This window comes from Poecile atricapillus, chromosome 19, assembly GCF_030490865.1.
Source record: "Poecile atricapillus isolate bPoeAtr1 chromosome 19, bPoeAtr1.hap1, whole genome shotgun sequence".
NCBI classification, from domain to species: domain Eukaryota; kingdom Metazoa; phylum Chordata; class Aves; order Passeriformes; family Paridae; genus Poecile; species Poecile atricapillus.
In genome coordinates this window covers 4,558,153-4,578,251 of record NC_081267.1, presented here as the reverse complement: position 1 = coordinate 4,578,251, position 20,099 = coordinate 4,558,153, and the positions used below count along the sequence as shown (strand labels likewise).

Below are 20,099 nucleotides of genomic sequence, written 5' to 3'. Positions count from 1 at the left end.
CGGGATCGCTTCCCGGCTGTCCAGCGCTGTCTTTTGCTTATTGCTTGCTTGCTATAATTAATAAAACTTCCCTTTATTAAACTTTAACACTCTCTCGAGTGAATTTATAACAATTTGGTGCCGTGACTCGGATGCAATTCGTAGGACGGATCGGCACTTCCGGGGGGCGCCCCGCTCTAAGGTTTAGCGGCCCGGGGGGGCCGGTTCCTGCCTCGATTGCACCGACGAACCTAAAATTAAGGCAATAAGCAAAAGGGAGACCGGTTGACCCCTTAAATTCTGTGCACAGAGTCCGGACGAAGACGCGGGACGTGGGACGCGTGAGTATAACGGGGATCCGTCTGGGCGGGGTCGGGATCGAGGAGTGTGGTGAGTGTGTGTGTCTGAGAAGGGAACCGGCAGCTGGATTCCCCGAGCAAGAGCGGTACGAACGAGGGGAAGCGAAAGGAATTGTGTGATTGAAGGCACTCCGGAAGAATGGGACAGGGGAAGAGCAAGCCTCCTGTACCTGTTAAACTCCCACTGATACCTAAAGATAGTCCGTTGAGTTTTATACTAGATAATTGGAAACATTTCCCGGGGACAGAAAATAAAGATAGGGCAAAAATGATTTTGTGTAGTAATTATTGTGTAGTAATATAGAGAGGGAAAGAAATTTCAAAGAATGTATTTTGGCCTATATTTGGATCAACCGAAGAGTGGGTTAAACAAAAATTAAATTCCTGGGAACAAAGGATCCCCTTTAACCCAGAGGAAAGTGCTTATGCAAAGACCTGAGTAGAAAATCCACTAGGATTTTGATCTACTAAGATCCACTAGGACCAAGAAGTATTTAAATCTTCCTACCTTTGGTAGTTCTGTGAAGTCAATTTGAATATTTGCAAAGGGTCTTTTGCTAAGGGTCTCCCTCCATAAGGTAATTTTCAGAGATTTTTCCTATTTGTTTTTAAACATGGGAGGCAGCTTCTAGTAATTTGCTTAGCTAAGTTTCGAATACCTGTGCTCATATACTTTGCTGCAAAATAATCTATTAACCCTTGTGCTCCCCAATGTGTTCTTTGATGTATTTTTCTAATATTCTTTGAGCTATGGCTTTTGGTAGTACTTCCCGGCCATCTGGGAGAGGCTATCTCCCCTCTGAGTTTTCTATTGCTCCTGTCTCTGGGAGTTTTGGCCTTTCTTCCTCAGTAAATCTACTTCTTAAGTCACTATTCTTATGTTCTAAAGTTTCTTCCTGTCCCTCCCTTTTTTTTTCTTTTATGACCATTGTTTGTAATGCCGCCTGTTTTGCCTCCTAATCAGCAGCATTATTTCCTCTACTCCTCAAGTCTATTCCCTTCTGGTGTCCTTTCAAATAAAACACTGCTAACCTCTTGGGCCTTCTCAGGGCCTTTAATACTGCAATTATAAGTTTTTGATGAACCAAATCTTTCCCTTGAGAGTTTATTAAACCTCTTTCTTCCCACAGTTTACCAAACATATGCACCACCCCATAACTATATCTGGAATCTGTATATATTGTCCCCTCCTTTCCTTCTAGTGATTTCAATGCCCTTAATGCTGCATACAATTCACAGGCTTGGGCTGACCAAGATTTGTCTAATGGACCTGATTCTAAAACTTGAATATCAGGTCCTCTTATTATAGCATAGCCTGTTTTCCTCTTTCCTTCTATCACTCTGGAGGACCCATCCACAAACAGCTTTTCTCCGCTTTCTAATTCCTCTTCTTCCAGATCAAGTCTAATTTTGGTTTGTTCCTCAATTGTAGTTATACAGTCATGTGTCAAAGATTTACTTTCAGGTTCTCCATACAAAAGGCAGCCGGGTTTTGTACAGTTGTGGTTTTTAATATTAAGTTTAGGGCTTCAGTTGGAATTCCTTCATGTTTTAAAAGTCTAGCATCTGAAATCCATTTTTCCGCTTTTTGTTGTAGCACACCCCGAATGTTATGAGGGGACATTATCTTCAAATTGCTATTAAAGGTGATTTTGCTAGCTTCTTCTACCAGTAAGGTACATCCTGCTACTACTTGTAAACAGGCTGGCCAGCCTTTACTCACAAGGTCTAAGATCTTTGATAAATACCCTATTAGCTTCTTCCTCCCTGCCCACTCCTGAGTTAGGACTCCAGAGGCGACCCTATTTTCTACATTTACAAACAAGTAAAAGGGTCTCTTTAAATCTGAGAGACTCAAGACAGGAGCATGAATTAAACTTTCTTGTAGTTCCCGGAATTTTTCTGTATCTTCTAAACTCCATTTTATTACTCCCTCCTGTGTCAATTTTTGATATAAAAATTATACTTTACTACTATAGTTTTCAATCCACTGTCTACGATACCCTGTTAATCCCAAGATTTGACGTATCTGTCTTTTATTTTTAGGAATTAGTAGTGACAAAATTCCTTGTATTTTTTTCAGAGTCTATTTTTTTTCCCCTTTTCTAAAGTAATGGCCTAAATATTTTACTTCTTTTCCACAAATTGGAGCTTTGCCTTAGATACTTGCAATCCTTTTAAACCCAGGAAATTTAACGATTTAATACTCTCTCTCCTTACATCTTCCTCCTCTTTCCAGCTAAAAGCAAATCATCCACGTATTGTATCAGAGTCACTCCTGGGTCTGTCTGATAATCCTGTAGAATCTGTTCTAGTGCTTGTCCAGGCAAGTTGAGAGGTTCTGTAAATCCCTGGGGCAATAGTGTCCATCTCAATTGTTGTCTCCTCTCTGTGTCTGGATCTTCCCATTCAAATGTAAAATAATTTCGACTAGTCTCATCAAGAGATGAGACCAAGGCCCAAAATGTATCCTTTAAATCTATAACACTGTACTGTAGACTGTCAGGTCCCAATTTGCTTAATGATGTATACGAATTTGCTATTACAGGGAACCGTGCCACTGTACGTTTATTAAATTCTTATTAATTTCTCTTAAATCTTGTACCAAACGATAAGTCCCATCTGGCTTCTTTACTGGCAGTATGGGTGTGTTAAAAAGTGACATACATGGTTCTAATAGTCCCTTACTTAACAATCTATCTATTTCTGGTTTCAACCCTCTTCGTCCCTCAAGTGACAAGAGATACTGTTTTATTCTAACTGAGATTTCTGAGTTTTTAATAGTGACCGAGAATGGAGTTATCTTCAACTGCCCTACACTCTCAGGTACAACCCGGAGAGTAAGCGCTGATAAGAAACTAGAAAGAAAATCCCTAACACCGAAGTGAAAAAAGCCGTACCAAGTGTTATTAACAACTGACTCTGTAGTTCGAACAGCTGAAAAGGAGTGGACACATGCCAGTCGTATAAAGAGACCTGTGAAGCCACAAAAGACTAATAACTGAGAAGTGGTTAGCCCGGCTGGGAACCTGAGACTTAAGATATCCCGAACAAAGTAACATCCAAGGACTATTAACCGGCTTAAAAACTTATAAATAGTAAATTTCATAAAGATTTTTTATATAGAATATAAAATACCCCCATCTAGTAGTAAAGAAATATATAATAGAAGTGTAAAAATAGGCTGTACTTTATGTCAGAATTGTTATCTTTTTGTTTGTTTTAAATGTATAATATGTAAAGAACATTAGTGGACCCACTGTCATAGAGGCTACCCACTAAGAGGGGTGTGTAGATCTTGCTACACTGCCCAGAGAAAACTCACGGATTGGCCCTTAATAACTAGAATACGAGCAAAAAAAAAATTTGAGACAAAATCAGAGGAGTGGTGGACTATTTATGCCAGAGGAGTTAACCCCTTGTATTATTACCATCCAAACGAACCTGCACCTTTTATAGTAAATATAGTAGCTGGGTTGTGCAGACAGTGTCTCCAGGAATTGAGGTGTAATACCCCTTTAGTAAAGCATAAAAGTTGAAAAAAATACATACAAAGAATTAATAAGAGAAGGAGTAATTTCCCTCCCGAAGAATACTCTTGCTGCCGAGAAGATGGTACACCCCGTGTCCCGTGGCAACCGGGTCGACGACGGGAGAGGCAGAGGAGTAATAAACTGTGGAGGGAAACACTCCAATATACATGGGACCAAGAGGTCATGGACCAGGAAATGGCACAAGAATGGAAATGATACAACCCAGCGAAATAATTTTTGGAAAATCAAAACTAACACTATACAAAAGAAAAGCCTCTATTATAGCAGGGGAAGCTAATGCTCATTAAAGAAGTTAATAACATTTACAATCTTAATTAGCACATTTAACATTTGTATAAGTAAAACTCACGAACCCTTTTAATTAGTCTTTAATCCAATAGGAAGACCAGGCTATTATTCAATCACAGATCACCTTTGGGGCCCCTAGTTTTCAAGTTACACTAGATTTTCTTATTAAGTAAAAGAATATTAATCATATCCTGCCCAGACGTAAAGTACTATATATGTGCCCAGCTTCTAATCCAGGCAGAGAATATTGTAATTACCCTGGGGAATTTTACTATAAATATTGAGGCTGTGAAACAATTTCCATAGAGTAAAAAGTACAGAACCCAGATAAGTATTTAAAGGTTGAACAGAGTCCACATAGATGTATAAAGCCCTGGATAAGCCCCTCAAGGGAAGTAACATATACTGAAACTTGCAAATTTCATTACATCAATATTACACAGTCCCAAGACCCTGGGTGGTTACTGGGACGAACCTGGGGTCTCAGGGTATGGGAACCCAGAAAAGATCGGGGAGTGCACGTTCTTATAAAGAAAGAGATGGTTCCACATGATTTGGGATCTGTTGGACCAAATCCAGTGGTGTGGGGAGCAGAAGACCCCAAAGTAAGAAATCAGAATAACCATTCAGAAAAATTAGAAAATAGCACACAAGTAACAACCACAGTAGAGACACCCCAAGAATATGGAAATGAAGTTCTTTGGAAAATATTGCAAGCTACCTTTAAAGTATTAAATGATTCACACCCAAATTTAACCAGAGAATGTTGGTTATGCTATAACATTAACCCACCCTTTTATGAGGCCATAGGCTCCATAGCAGAACCAAAAAGAGTAAATGGCACTAATCCTGCTGCCTGCTTATGGAAATCGGGAAGGGAAGACACTCCAGGAATAACATTATCTAGAGTCACTGGAAAAGGGAAATGTGTGGGAAATGTGCCCCCAGATAAGAAACATTTATGTCAAATAAAAATACAGATTGATGACCCTCGCAAGCCAGCTCAGTAGCTGATTCCAGCACCTAATACTAAATGGGTTTGTAACACTTTAGGAGTAACCCCATGTGTCTCTGTAACAGCCTTTAATGAAACCTATGAATTTTGTATACAAGTTATAATAGTTCCCCGAATTATTTATCATTCTGAAGAATATATGTATACACAATACCAAAACTCAGAACACCATTTGGTAAAACGAGAACCCCTCACAGTATTAACAATAGCCGTATTACTAACCATAAAAGGAGCTGGATTAGGAACAGGTGTAGCATCCTTAGTTAATCAATACCAGGGGCTTAAAGAGCTTAAAATTTCAGTAGATGAAAATTTAAGAAGAATTGATGAATCCATAAAAGACCTCACAGACTCCTTAGACTCACTGGTTGAAGTAGTCTTGCAAAATAGAAGAGGATTAAACTTATTATTTTTACAACAAGGGGGCCCGTGTACTACACTTAAAGAAGAGTGTTGTGTATATGTAAATAAAAGCGGGATAGTAAGAGAAACCATGGCCAAATCACAGAAAGAACAGGAAAAGAGAAAGAAAGAACAAATGCAACAGAGTTGGTACGAATCCTAGTTTAATTATTCTCCCTAGCAAACAACTTTACTATCTACTATAGCAGGACCACTAATTTTACTAATCTTAAGACTTACTTTTAGCCCTTGCATTCTTAATAAAGTTATTAACATTGTAAAAAGCAAGTTAGAAGCAGCTCACCTTAAATGAGGCAGAAACCGAAGATTATTTAGAACTAAGTAAAAAAGAATTGCAAAGATTTAGCGAACAAAAGTAGGGAATAGAAAAAGGGGGGATTGTGATAAACAGAGACCCTTTTGTTCGACTAAACATGCAGATATGATATCCTGTAATGTTATATTCTGTAAAATCAAGATTGTTACTTACCCCTTACTTACTTACGATAGTTACTTACGTATGCATAGTAACTGATGCTTGTATAGCTACTGACGTTTATCATGTCCTTGCTAAGATTCCTTGCATTCCAAAAAATTACTGAGCTAAGCCTTTACAGAGAACAGTGAAGAAAGGTTAAAGGAAGATAAAGTAAAGACCAAACGACCGAACCCCTAGACCGATGAAGGCGCATGTGCAGAAATACTCGAGGAAAGACACGTCACAGGAGAGCCCGGAGAGCCGGACTGATTAAAAGGAGACACACGGAAAACGGAAGCACGGCCGCGGTGAAGCGGGATCGCTTCCCGGCTGTCCAGCGCTGTCTTTTGCTTATTGCTTGCTTGCTATAATTAATAAAACTTCCCTTTATTAAACTTTAACACTCTCTCGAGTGTATTTATAACAATATTCACTAAATTGTACTATTTTATTAAATTGTATTCCTTCTATATCAAATTGCTATTCAATCCACTAAATTGTATTCTTTTATTAAATTGGATTCTTGTATTCAATTCACTAAATTGTATCATTTTTTTTCTTGTTATTAAACTGCTGTAAACTCAATAGACCTAGTTGTCCAAATTTAATTTATGACACTGCCCTTGGGTGAGTTACAGCCACAGCGAGAGGGAGGAGATGATCCCACCCATGGCTGCTGCTGGGTCCAGACATTTGCTGAGATAAAGCTGAGCCAGAGCTTCAGCATCTCTCCCAAAATCACAGAATCACAGAATGCCTTGGGGTGGAAGACACCTTAAATCTTAAGTGAACCTTATCATTCCATCAACTGCCATGGCAGGGACACCTTCCACTATCCCAGGCTGTTCCAAGCCCCGTCCAACCTGGCCTTGGACACTTCCAGGGATCCAGGGGCAGCCACAGCTTCTCTGGGCAAGCTCTGATCTCTGCCCAGGTGAGCAGGGACAGGAGCCGAGGGAACGGCTGGAGCTGGGCCAGGGCAGGGCTGGGCTGGAGATCAGCAAAAGCTTCTTCCCCCACAGGGGGCTGGGGCACTGCCCAGGCTCCCCAGGGAATGGGCACGGCCCTGAGGCTGCCGCAGCTCCAGGAGCCTTTGGCCAGCGCTGCCAGGGATGCACAGGCTGCGATTGTTGGGGTGTCTGTGCAGGGCCGGGGGCTGGACTCCATGATCCCAATGGGTCCCAGATCCCAGCTCAGCCCCTTGTGCAACTCTCACCCTTTGGCTCAGCCTTTGTGTCCCCTGGAGGCGCTGGCAGAGCTGATGGGGTGGGGCAGGAGCGGGGCAGCCCCAGCGTTCCCCTGGCAGTGACACCACAGCCGGGGCAGCCCCAGCGTTCCCCTGGCAGTGACACCACAGCCGGGGCAGCCCCAGCGTTCCCCTGGCAGTGACACCACAGCCGGGGCAGCCCCAGCGTTCCCCTGGCAGTGACACCACAGCCGGGGCAGCCCCAGCGTTCCCCTGGCAGTGACACCACAGCCGGGGCAGCCCCAGCGTTCCCTCCCTGGAGATGCTCCAAGGGAAGCGTCCAGAGCCGCGTCCAGTCAGCGGAACTGAGCGGCCACTGAGCACCCCCGGCCTGGGCTGCTGTGGATTCCTCTGCAGACAGTTCGGGGAAGGTCCCCTTGGCCACCCCCACAGTGCCACAGACAAGTGTCACACACAGTTACAGAGCTCTGCCCAGAGCTGACAGGGGGATAATTATAAAAAAAAAACAACAAAAAAATCACCACGAAAAAGAGAGCTCCTACCTGGCAGAGCTGTTCTACCCTTCAGTTGAGAAACCTGCATGCACACAAGACCTGGGGATGCAAAAAATGAGGCTTCATAGGCACATTTGCAGGAAAAACGGGTTTAGGACAGGCTATCAGCAGAACTCTTCTCAGCTGGGTGAAAAAGGCCCCTTTGGCAGCTGCAGGGCCATTTAAAATGCAGACCCTCAGGCTATGGGGGAGAAAAGGGCTCTGAATTCCCCTCCCCTGACACACAAACCCTGCTCCCAGGCTGCTCCCCACACAGGATTCTACTGGAGGACTGTGCAAAGCTGAGAGTTGGCTCTGGCTTCTCTATGTTCCATGTCCTAAAACTGCCTGGGAGAAGAAATTTAGGGTCAACTCTACTGGCACAATCCCTCCTGGCGCAGGGCACAGCCCCAGGAAGGTCTTTGCTCCTCCCTCGGCCCTCCCTGAGGAGGCTGGCAGGGCTTGCAGGTTTCTGGCATTTGTCCTTGCTGCCCCTCACATCCCACTGCCCCACAAAGAGCCCCGAGCCACCCGTGAGGGACAGGCCCTGCTGTGCCAGGCCTGGGCTCAGGGCTTGGCCTTTCTGCTTCCTCCAACCCAGCCAGGGCTGGCTCAGCATTGCAGTTCCCTGTGCTGTGCCCCAAGCTCGCTCAGGCCCTGCTGGAAAGGGACCTGAGGTACCTCGATCCCCTCGGGCAGTGCATGGGAGAAAACAACAAACTTCTCAGGAGGATGGGAAACAAACTTTTACTTGAAAACTTTAGAGAGTGAGGTACTCGGGAAATCATAAATCTGCATGCAATTAGAGGAAATCACTTCACTAAGCACTGACTGAGCCAACTCGTCCAACCCATCCAACTTCCAGCCATCCAGATTTTGAAAACTGGAAGTAAGGGAAGGAGAGAGAGGGACAGAGATCCACAGTCAGCCTTGGATCCAGTGCCATCTCAGCTGCTGTGAGCTCCAGGGCAGTGGCACATGTCAGTGTCACACCCGTGTCACAGCCTCACCTGCTCTGCTCCCTCTCCCAGCTGGGGTTTTCGGGGTGCCAGGGGCTTGGCAGCCACTTTGGGGCTGGAGCAGAGGCTGCAGTGGCTGGGCTGGGGCAGTGACTGCCCCACCTAGGCAGAACTTGCTCTGCCCCCCAAACACACCCTGGAGATGTCTGGGGCTGTTCATCATTTCTCTGCTCTCCAGCACCGAGGCAACGCACTCTGGCTACAGCTCTGAGCTCGAGCCCATGGCAACCAGCCCTGGCAATGGAGCTCCATGGAGCTGCTCTCAGGAACACCCCAAGAGCTGGGGAGTGCCCCAAAACCTCCTGAGAAATGTGAGATACCTTAAAATCTCGTTGGGAACATGGAATATCCAAAACTCACTAACGGGTTTCCCCTCCCTTCACCATCCCCAAACTTTGTCTATCTCATTCCAGACCCCACCCCACCTCCCCAATCCAAACCTCAACCCATCCCATTCCTGCTGGACATCAAGACCCCATTCTCAAGCCCTATTTCCCCCATTTCACACCTCCCAAACTCCATCCCAACCATCCTGCCCCACCCAATGCCCATCTCACCCCTCCTGATTTGCATCCCACTTCACCCAATCCCCTTCCAACCCCATTCCACCTGATGCCTTCAGAAGGCTGATCTAAAACAGAGGCTGGACAGTTAAGAATAAAGTTTATTAAAAGGCCTTAAAGGATACGCCTTGGGCAGTGCAAGAACCTGGCCAGGGCTACACCCAAGATGGACCAGAAATGGTCACAAAAATGGACAACTCATCATGAGGTCTCACATTTTTAGAAGTTTAGGTCCATCTGCAGATTGAGGTTCATTGTTCAATTACAGCTTCAGAGGATGAAGTCCCGTCCTTCTTGTTTTCTCTCTTCAGTCCACCCTTGTTTATGCTTTTGGGCCTGAAACTTGTAACAGCTGCCCTTAGTATCAAGGTAGAAATTGTCTACCTACTCTGTGAAGAGAGCTCACTAACACTTATCAGGAAGTTCAAAAATACAAACCTAGACAGTGTAAAATATGAAAGATATGAAAGCTAAAACTTGAGGCATCACACCCTGAGGGACTGTGGAATCCAATAGTTTTGAGTGGGACTGTGCAGTTTTCAGTGGCATTGAGTGGTTTTGAGGTGACAGATCAAACTCTCATTGCTTTGAGTGCCAAAAAATGGAGAAAACTACACCAAATACACCCACAACCCCTAAGTATTTCCCTGAATACCAGATTACCTTGAAGCACTAGTAAAATGTGAGGCTCTAGATGCCTTTGATGAATTTGTAGACTTTTACCCCAATTGTGTCTGTTTTAAAGGGATGAAGATGAATCAAAAGATCATCGGAACAAAAGAAAATGACCACCAGCCCAGTGTCTTCAAAACGCAGATCACTGGGAACGTGGGTCAACAGGGCTCTGCCCAACGTGGGTCCTCTGATGGGGGATGGAGCTGGAGCAGAACATGAAGCTCTTCCTGCACTTGGGGCACTCGCAGGGCTTCCCTTACCGGTGCCTCCGCTGGTGTTGGGTCAAGTTAGATCTCTGGGTGAAGCTCTTCCCGCACTGGGGACACTCGTAGGGCCTCTCCCCAGTGTGGATGCGCCGGTGTTTGATGAGGTTGGAGTTGTCCTTGAAGCCCTTCCTGCAGTCAGGGCAGCGGAAGGGCCTCTCATCCGTGTGAATCCGCTGGTGCGTGAGGAGATGGAAGCTGGTCTGAAACCTCTTCCCACACTCAGGACACTCGTAGGGCCTCTCCCCAGTGTGGATCATCTGGTGGATGGTCAGCTGGGACCTCTGGCTGAAGCTCTTCCCACATTCCTCACACTCGTAGGGCCTCTCCCCAGTGTGGATGCGCCGGTGGGTGACAAGGGTGGAGTTGTACTTGAAGCCCTCCCCACAGTCGGGGCAGCGGAAGGGCCTCTCATCCGTGTGAATCCGCTGGTGCACGAGCAGATGTGAGCTCCTCTGAAACCTCTTCCCACACTCAGGACACTCGTAGGGCCTCTCCCCAGTGTGGATGCGCTGGTGGACAATGAGTTGGGAGTTGCAGCTGACGCCCTTCCCACATTCCCCACACTCGTAGGGCCATTCCCCAGTGTGGATCATCTGGTGGTGGATCAGGGTTTTCCTCTGGCCAAAGCTCTTCCCACACTCCAAGCACTTGTAGGGCTTCTCCCCATCCTGAAGCTGCTCATGGATCACCAGCTCAGAGCCCTGGCTGGATCTCTGGCCTCTTTCCCGGCACAGGGTGGGTCTTTCCTCCTCAGAGCACCCTGGGATGGGTTTGGAGCCCCTCCTCCTGTAAGATCTCTGAAGCTTTTCCTCCCCGTTGCATTCCTGCACTGTGGAGCTGCTCAAAACAGCCTCTTCCACGAGGTTCTGCTGTGGGGATTTGTCCTCCCTGGTCTCCATCCTCAGCTCCTTGTCTGGGGGAGGAAGGACAAGGAGAGGATGGGATTTGCCTCCGTGCCAGAGGGAAGGGGAAGGAGATCCCCCCAGTGCGTCCCCGGCAGGACGGCGTCGGCAGCGGGGTTGTCCTGCAGCCGGGGGCCAGGCTGGGCTGGGAGATGGAGCAGGAGAGAGGGGGAAAGGGGCACTGACTTCCTCCTCACCTGCCTGGGTGTCCTGGGGCATCTTCCTCTTCCTCGCAGTCTCCTTCTCCATCCAGCCAAGGTTAGGAAATGGGAAATCCTAGTTTGGGGAAAAATACAGTTCATGGGCAGATTAGGTTAGGGGGCTCCCCCTGTGCAAGTTCATCTCTAGAAGTCACCAGGCATCTGGAGTCTATAAAAACTGCCCAAACACCAAGATTCAGCCCTGAAAATGTCTCCCAGGAGTTCCCCATCTCTGGTCTCTCCACTGCGATGTTCAGCGGTTCCCCCCTGTCCCAGCTGCTGGGGGTCACGCTTGTACTGGGGGTTCCCCTGTCTGCTCAGTCCCTGTCCTCCCCAGGCTGCTGGGAGTGCCAGGAATCTGAAAAGTTCCCTGTTTCCATCTCCCCACTTAGGGATTGTGGGACCCCCCAATGTGCCCCCAAGGGGCATTTTCTGCTCAGCTTTGGAGTTCTTCATTCTCCAAACATCCCCTCCAAAAAACCACCCCAGGAGCCCCCCAGGATATCTGGGCCAAGCTCTCCCTCCCTGGGCACCTACAGGATGGGGAGGGGGTGATGATCCCATGGTTGGGGGGCTGTGAATTTGGGTAATGCTCAACCTCGTGGTTCCTTCTCCTTTCCCTGATCTTCATTTGTCCCTCCTCTTCCTCCTGCTCCTCCTCCCTAACTCCACCTTCTTCTCCTACTTCCATCCCTTCTCTCTCTCCTTCTTCATCCCTCCTCTTCCATCCCTCCTCCTCCTCCCCCAGGAGCAGTGACACCCTCGGTGCCCCGTTCCCAAACCGCTCACAGCCCACGGCAGGAGCGGGGATGGAGCTGGGACAGGTCGGGATGGGCAGCGCGGGGCTCTCCGCTGCTCCCACCCGCTGGGGACGGGGGGAACCCGGCCCGGGGAAAAGGAGAGGGAAACTGGGAAAATTGGGGGCTGCAGATCCAACCTGGGGCTGGCTGGGGACCCTGGCTGGGGACTGCCAGCCCTTGGGGCTCCTCTGGGGAGATGCGGGAGGGGGGAACACAGAGAGGGCTGGGGGATCCCAGGAGTGGCAGCACTGGCAGGGACTGGTTTGTACTGGAATGATACTGGAACCTTACTGGCTTAACTGGGAACGATTGGGAATGAGCACAAGCATGCTCTGGGCAGCTGGGATATACTGGGAATGACTGTGACCACACTGGGAACAGCTGGAACCACAGTGGGAGAAACTGGGAGTGAGTGGGACCATGCTGAGATGGACTGGGACTATTCCAGGGACAACTGGGATCATACTGGTAGGAACTGGGAAGAATTACAATTATTCTGGGATCATACTCTACTGGGATCATACTGGGATCACAGTGGGAGCAGCTGGGTCCCTGCTGGCTGAAACTGGGATCCCACTGAGGGTGACTGGAGTCATACTGGGATTGACTGGGAGTGGCTGTGAGCAACTGGAATCATGCTGAGAGGAACTGGGAGGAGCTGGGAATGACTGGGAGCATGCTGGGGCTGACTGGGATATACTGGGAGAGACAGGGAGTCCCAGGGATCACACTGGAGGCTACTGGGGTCACACTGGAACTGACAGGGAGCAACTGGGGGCCACTGGCCTCATACTGGGAGTGACTGGGATTAGACTGGGAGTGTGAAGGAAACTGGAAAATTGGGGAAAAAATGGAAAAAAGCGCAGGATAAATTCAAGGAAAATGGAAGGGAAAATTCAGGGGAAAACCAGAAAAATATCAGGGTGAAATCCAAAAAAATCAGGGAAAAATCAGGAAGAAATTGGGAAAAATTTGGGAAAAACAGGGGAAAATCTGACAAAAAATTGGGGAAAACCAGGAAAAATTTTGGGGAAAAAAAAGAGAGAACTCAAGGAAAAAAATGTGAAAAAATTGGGGAAAAATCAGGAAAAGACAGTGGAAAAAATCTGGGAAAAATCAGGAAAAGTCAGAAAAAATGGGGAGAAAATCAGGAAAAAATAGGAAAAGAAGGAAAAATCATGAAAAACCAGGGAAAATTGGAAAGAATATTTGCGAAATCAGGAAAAAAACTGGGAAAGAACTTGGAAAAATTGGGGAAATCCAGAAAAGAAAGAGGAATAAAAACTGGAAACTAATAGGAAAAAAAACAGGAAAAATCACGTAAAAACTAGGGAAATTTGAGAAGAAATTGGGAAAAAGCTAGAAAAAATTTGGGAAAGGAAGAGAGAAGAATCAGGAAAAACTAGGAAATACATGAAAAAAATTGTGAAAAATTGTGAGAAATCAGGGAAAATATCAGGAAAAGAAAGCCAAAAAGACCCTGGGAAAAATCAGGAAAAAATTGGGAAAAAAATTTGAAAAATGAAGGGAAAACCAGAAATATTTGATAAAAAATTGCAAAAAAATCAGGAAAATAATTGGGAAAAAATCAGAAAAAAATATGGAAAAAAAGGAAAAATCGGGGGAAAACCAGGGAAAAAACAGGAAAAGGATAAAAAAATCTGGAAAAATCTGAAAAAAATAAGGAAAAAAATCAGGAAAAAATGGGGAAAACCAGAAAGATTAGGGAAAGGAAAAGGGAAAAATCAGGGGAAAAAATGGGATAAAAACAGGAAAAAACACAAAAATCAAGGAAAAGTTTGAGAAAAAAAAATGAAAAAAATTTGAAAAAAAACCCCACAAAAATAAAAAAAATAATGAAAAAAATCGGGAAAAATCAAGAAAAAATCGGGACTATCAGGAAAAAGATTGAGAAAAAATTGGATAAAATCGAGAAAAGAGAGGGAAGAAACCTGGAAAAAATCAGGAAAAATCAGTAAAAATTTAGGAAATACACGAAAAAATCAGGGACAAATTGTGAAAAAAAATGGGGAATAACCAGGAAGAAATGGTGAAAAGAAGAGGGAAAAATACGGAAAAAGTGGGGGAAAATCATGAAAAAAATTTAGGAAAAAAATTGGGAAAAAACAAGGAAAAATCAGGAAAAGAAAGAGGATGAAGACCGGGAAAATTTGGGAAAAAACAAGGAAAAAAGTCAAGGAAAAAATGAGTAAAAGAAAGTGTGGAAAAAAATTTTGGAAAAATGGGGAAAAAATTGGGAAAATGCCAGGAACTATCTAGGAAAAAAAAAGGAAAAAATCAGGAAAAATTAGGAAAAAAAGGGGAAATATTGGGACAAATCAGAGAGAAAAATCAGGAAAAAAAATTTGAAAAATATGTGAAAAAAATTGTGAAAAATGAGGAAAAATAATCAGGAAAATAAAAATGGAATAAAACCTGGAAGAAATCAGGGAAAAAAATCAGCAAAAAAAAAAAGAAAAACATTGGGGAAAAATCAGGAAAAAAATGGGAAAAACAGGGGAAAAAATCGGGAAAAAAATGGGGAAAACCAGGAAAATTACGGAAACATTTGAGAAAAAGTTGGGAAAAAACCAGAAAATTTTGGGAAAAGAAGAGGGGAAAAACCAGGAAAAACAAAAACATCAGGAAAAAAATGGGAAAAAACTGGGAAAAATTCAGGGAAAAATGAGGAAAAAATCAGGAAAAAAATAAGAAAAAAAAATAGAGAGAAAAATTGGGGAAAATAATGCAAAAAATCAGGAAAATAACAGGATGAAATCCCCTTATCTCATTTTTAAATGGAATTTTAGGAATTGCCTACCTGGGAGGTCGTAGAAGAATTTCCAGACCTGGGAATCCGGGGAGTGGGGAAAGGTGGAATTGCAGATGAGCTGCTCCAGATTTTTGGGAAGGTTGATGGTCTGGTCCACTTCCAGAATGTTTGGAGGAATCCCACGCCTCCTTCTGGCTGGAAATCATGGAAAAATCATGGAAAAATCATTGGAAAGCTGTGATTCAAATTCATGGAGTTTTTCCCCAAAAGCACCCTTTTTTCCTGCCAATATTTATATTTTTCCCCCCCAAAATATTAATTTTTGGGATACTTAAATGGGGAAGATTAGGGGGAAATAGGGAAAAGTAGAATGGAAATGGAGGAAAAATGGCAAAAAGTTGGGGAAAACTAGAAAAAAATGCAGGAAAAGAGAGAAAAATGGGAGGAAAAATAGGAGAAAAATGGGGGGAAATGGAGTGAAAATGATTAAAAAAAATAGGGGAAAAAGTGGGATAAAAATAGGGAAAAATGGGATGGAAATGGAGAAAAAATTGGGGAAAATGGGAGAGAAAAAATGGACGAAAATAAAGATAAAAAGATGGAAAAATGAGATAAAACCAGGATAAAAATGGGGGAAAAAATGGGGGAAACTGGGAGAAAAATGGGGGGAAAATGGGAATAAAAATGGTAAAAATTAAGAGAAAGTGGGAGAAAAATGGAAGAAAATGTGGAAAATAGGGGAGATCATGGGGAAAAAAATGAGGAAAAATGGAGCAAAAAGAGGGTAGAATGGGGAATGCATAAAAATAGATTAATAATGGGAAAGAAATTGGGAAAATATAGGAAAATGGAAGAAATTTGAGTAAAAATGGAAGAAAAATAAGAAAAAATTCAGAAAAATTGGGAAAAATGGAGGAAAAATGAGATAAGAAAGGGGGAAATGCTGGAAAAAAATGAGAAAAATGGGGAAAAATGGGGAAAATTTATATGAAAATAAGATAAAGATAAGGAAAACAGAGCAAAAATAAGGAATAAATTTGGATAAAAATAAGGAAAATTTGGGATAAACTGGATAAAAATGAGGGAAAATGGGATAAAATTGGGGGAAAATAGAGTAAAAATGAGGGAAAAAATGGAGATAACATTTGGGGAAAATGGAGACAAATTGTACTCTAATAGGGAATGACTGGAAGTGATTTGGCTCATCCTGGTGCCGAGGAAAGTGAAACCACATGCGGGGAGCAACTGGGCTCATTCTGGGAGCAGCCACTGCCGGCACCGGGAGCCCCGAACCCCTTTCCCGGCCGTGCCGGACCCGCATCCCCCCGGCCCCTTTGCCGGGGCTCTGCCGCCACCGGGACTCCCCAAAAACACCTCCCGGGGACCCCCGGGGTCCCCCCGAGGGGCATCTGCGGCTCGGCTCTGGAGCCCTGCCATCCCCAAACATCCCCCCCCAAAAACCTCAAACCCAGGGAGCCCCGGGGTATTTGGGGCGAGCTCCCCCTCCCCAGGCACCTGCGGGATGGGGGGCGATGGTCCCGAAGGAGCTGCAGATCCAGAGAGCGGGGAGCGCACGTGGAGCCTCCTCTGCCTGCTCCAGCTCTTCCTCCTCCTGCTCCTCCTCTTCCTCCTCCTCTGTCCCTCCTCTGTCCCTGTGCGTGGTTCGGAGCCCTCGGGTGAGCGGGGCCGGGCCGGGACACGATGGGAAAGGGCTGGGTCCCCCCCAAACCGAGCTGGGGGCAGCGGAGGTTTGGGGGAACAATGGGAACGGGGCGGGACAGGGGAACAGGGGGAGGTGGGAGCACTGAGGGTCCCCCAGTTCACCCCAGGACCCCCAAGCCCCGTCCCAGCCCCCCCAGTTCCCCCCGCAGCCCCGGCTGAGGGGGGCTCAGCCCAGGAGCCGCCGTCGTTCGGGGCTCCCCCGAGTGCAGGAACGGGAGAGTTCCCGGCTCGGGGAGGCCCCAGCAGAGGAGGGGATCTTGTCCCTCTTCCAGGGCCTTTCAGGATCTTCAGGCCCCTCTGAAGAGGAGTTTTTCTCTTTTTCAGGTTTTTTGGGGGGATCCCACCACTACAGGGGTGTTTTTTCCTCCCCATTTTAGGGTGTTGGTGCGGCCGCAGCCCCACAAACCCCTTTTGAGGGGGGATCATGATGGCTTTAAGTGACATTTTTAGGGGTGTCCCCACCCCAAGCCCCTGTAGGAGATGTTTTGTCCCCCCAGGGTGGATTTTTGGGGTTCTCTCTACCACAGCCGCTTTAAGGGCCCCCGGTATTGTTGGGTCCCACTGTAACTCCTCTTAAAAGGGCAACACCACTCCCGTTGGTTCCGGCAGTGGAGCCCCTGGAGGGGTTGGGGGTACCTGGGTGATGCCGATGGTGTCCATGGGGATCCCATGCTGGGTATAAACCTTGGTGAGGGGTTCCTGGGGGATTTTGTAAGTTCTGGGTGTTTTTGGGGCCATGGTGGTTTTTGGGAGTTCTCAAGGGGGTTTACAGGAGTCCCGAGGAGGGAATTTGGGCGATCCCAGGGGTGGAATTGAATCCCAGGGGGATCTCAAGGCTGTTTTGGGGAACCTGCTGGTGATGCAGGTAGGGACCCCATGCCAGGTATGAACCTTCTCAATATCTGTATGGGGTTTTGCGATCTTGGGGAGTTTTTGGAGCATCCAGGGATGTGTTTGGGATCCCGGGGATGTTGGGGTGCCCCGGGGGGTTTGAGGGTTCTCGGCAGGTTTGGGGGTACCTGGGCAATGCGGGTGGCAGTGCTGGGGACCCCGTGCCGGGTTTGAACCTTCTCACTGTGCACGGGCAGCGTCAGCGTGTTCAGGGAGATCCTGGGGGGCCCAGGGGGGTCACCCCAAATCCCAGGGACCCCAAATGCTGAGGGACCCCCCGAACTGCCCTCACCACTGGATCTGCTGCAGGCAGGGGGGCACCAGCACTCAGCCCCCACCCTCCACCATCACAGGGGGGCTGTGGAAGAAATCTGGGGGTGCACGGACAGGTCGGGTGGGACCCCCAAAGTCCTGGGGGAGGGGACACAGGGGGACTCCCAGGAATTCCTGTTATGGGGGGATGAGGGGGGACCCAGGCAGACTTTGGGGGGCTGGTTGTGTCATGAAGGGACCCCCAGGAGTCTTGTGGGGGATGGGGCGGGCAAAGAACAGGGCGACCCCCAGGATGGGTTTGGGGGGGAACCGGACTGGAACTCCCATGGCTGCGGGATGGAAAGATCTGCCCATGGAATTCCATGGGAATGGCATGGCAGTGAGATCGATCTACAGAATTCCCATGGGAATGGGACAGCAGTAGAATTCATCCTTGGAGGTCTCACGGGAATGGGATGTCTGAGATCCATCCATGGAATTTCCATGGATTTCTCACCCATGGATTTGCCCTCCCAAATCCTACATTCCTGTTCCCATATTCCCTGAGAATTCTGCCCTCCCCACCTTTACACTCCAGCGCCTCCCGCCCATATCTGACATATTTCCGGAGACATTCCCTGCAGCTGTGAGCCAGGGAATTTGTTAATCCCTCAGCCTGGATCTCAGGGATCCCCATGGCGGTGCCACAGTTGCCATCGCAGCCCCACAGATCCCCCAGCCCCGGCTCCCCCCACTCAGCCCCGCTCTGGCTGTGCCGCTGCTGCAGCATCTGCAGCTCCCCGCTGGCCCCGTGCCGGTGCCGCTCCTTGTGCCAGCCCTGGCTATCCCAATATCCCAGCCCTGGCTATCCCAATATCCCAGCCCTGGCTATCCCAATATCCCAGCCCTGGCTATCCCAAGATCCCAGCCCTGGCTATCCCAATATCCCAGCCCTGGCTATCCCAATATCCCAGCCCTGGCTATCCCAATATCCCAGCCCTGGCTATCCCAATATCCCAGCCCTGGCTATCCCAATATCCCAGCCCTGGCTATCCCAATATCCCAGCCCTGGCTATCCCAATATCCCAGCCCTGGCTATCCCAATATCCCAGCCCTGGCTATCCCAATATCCCAGCCCTGGCTATCCCAATATCCCAGCCCTGGCTATCCCAATATCCCAGCTCTGGCTATCCCAATATCCCAGCTCTGGCTATCCCAAGATCCCAGCTCTGGCTATCCCAATATCCCAGCCCTGGCTATCCCAATATCCCAGCCCCGGCTATCCCAAGATCCCGGCTCGGTTCCGGCCGCCATCCCCGGTGGCTGCGGCTCTGCCCGGCCCCGCTCGCTGCGGCGGCGCTGGAAGGGGATCCCAGCCAGGGACCCCATGGACATGGACTGCGGGAAGCCCGGGCCGGGCTCCGACAGCGCCGCGTGCAGGGAACGCAGGGAGAGGAGAACTGGGGGGACATTTGGAGATTTGGGATCGGGGGGGTCACGGCTGAAGGAAAGGGGGAACGGGGAGAGCCGGGAAGGGCATTTGGGGATGCCAGGACTGACAAGAGGGGAGGCTAGGGCTGGCTAGATGTGGCATGGCTGGAGTTCAGGGCGTTCCTGTATCCAGGAAAGGGAGCTCCAAGGGTCCCCGGTGTCCTCATTGCCAGGACAGGGCAGGGAAAGCCGGGATGGCTGGGAATAGGGGTCCCGGGTGTCCTCAGTGCTGAGGAAAGGAGGGGCTGGCTGCTGAGAGAGGCAGGAATAAGGGTCCAGGGGGTAAATGGGTCAAGGAGAAGGTGGCTCTGGGGGCTGCGGGAGGCGGGATGGCCGGGAAAGGGGTGCAGGCGTTCCTGGTGCCGGATAAGGGGGTGCAGGGTGGGACCCACGGCCGGGAATGGGGGTTCGGTGGGATGGCGGCGCCCAGGAATGGGGGTTTAGGGGACCCTCAGCGCTCCGGAATGGGCGATCAAAGAGTCCCGGTGCCGGGGGTCCCCCTCACCTCTCGCCGCCCCCCGGGAGCGCCCCCGGCCCCAGCGCTGGAGCCATCGCGCTGCTCCGCTGCGGCCCCGCCCACAGCCCCGGCCCCGCCCCCAGAGCCGCCTCTGGCCCCGCCATTGGCGCCGCTCTTTGCTGCCCGCCAATGTCATCCATGGCGCTATGATGTCATACAGCCATGTCATGATGTCACAGCCTTCTCTGTGATGTCACACAGTGCCCTCTATGA

At 48.0% G+C, this 20,099-nt stretch overlaps 1 protein-coding gene across 1 annotated transcript in view; it reads right to left on the bottom strand.

Annotated features, from left to right (window-relative positions):
- The window catches only part of LOC131586330 (uncharacterized), a gene marked incomplete at its 3' end in the record, with an annotated part of 381,810 nt that overhangs the window by 295,359 nt on the left and 66,352 nt on the right, over positions 1–20,099 (bottom strand). The window contains 1 exon segment of the mRNA XM_058853155.1: positions 10,347–11,056. Within this exon segment, the coding sequence (XP_058709138.1) occupies positions 10,347–11,056 (710 nt within the window).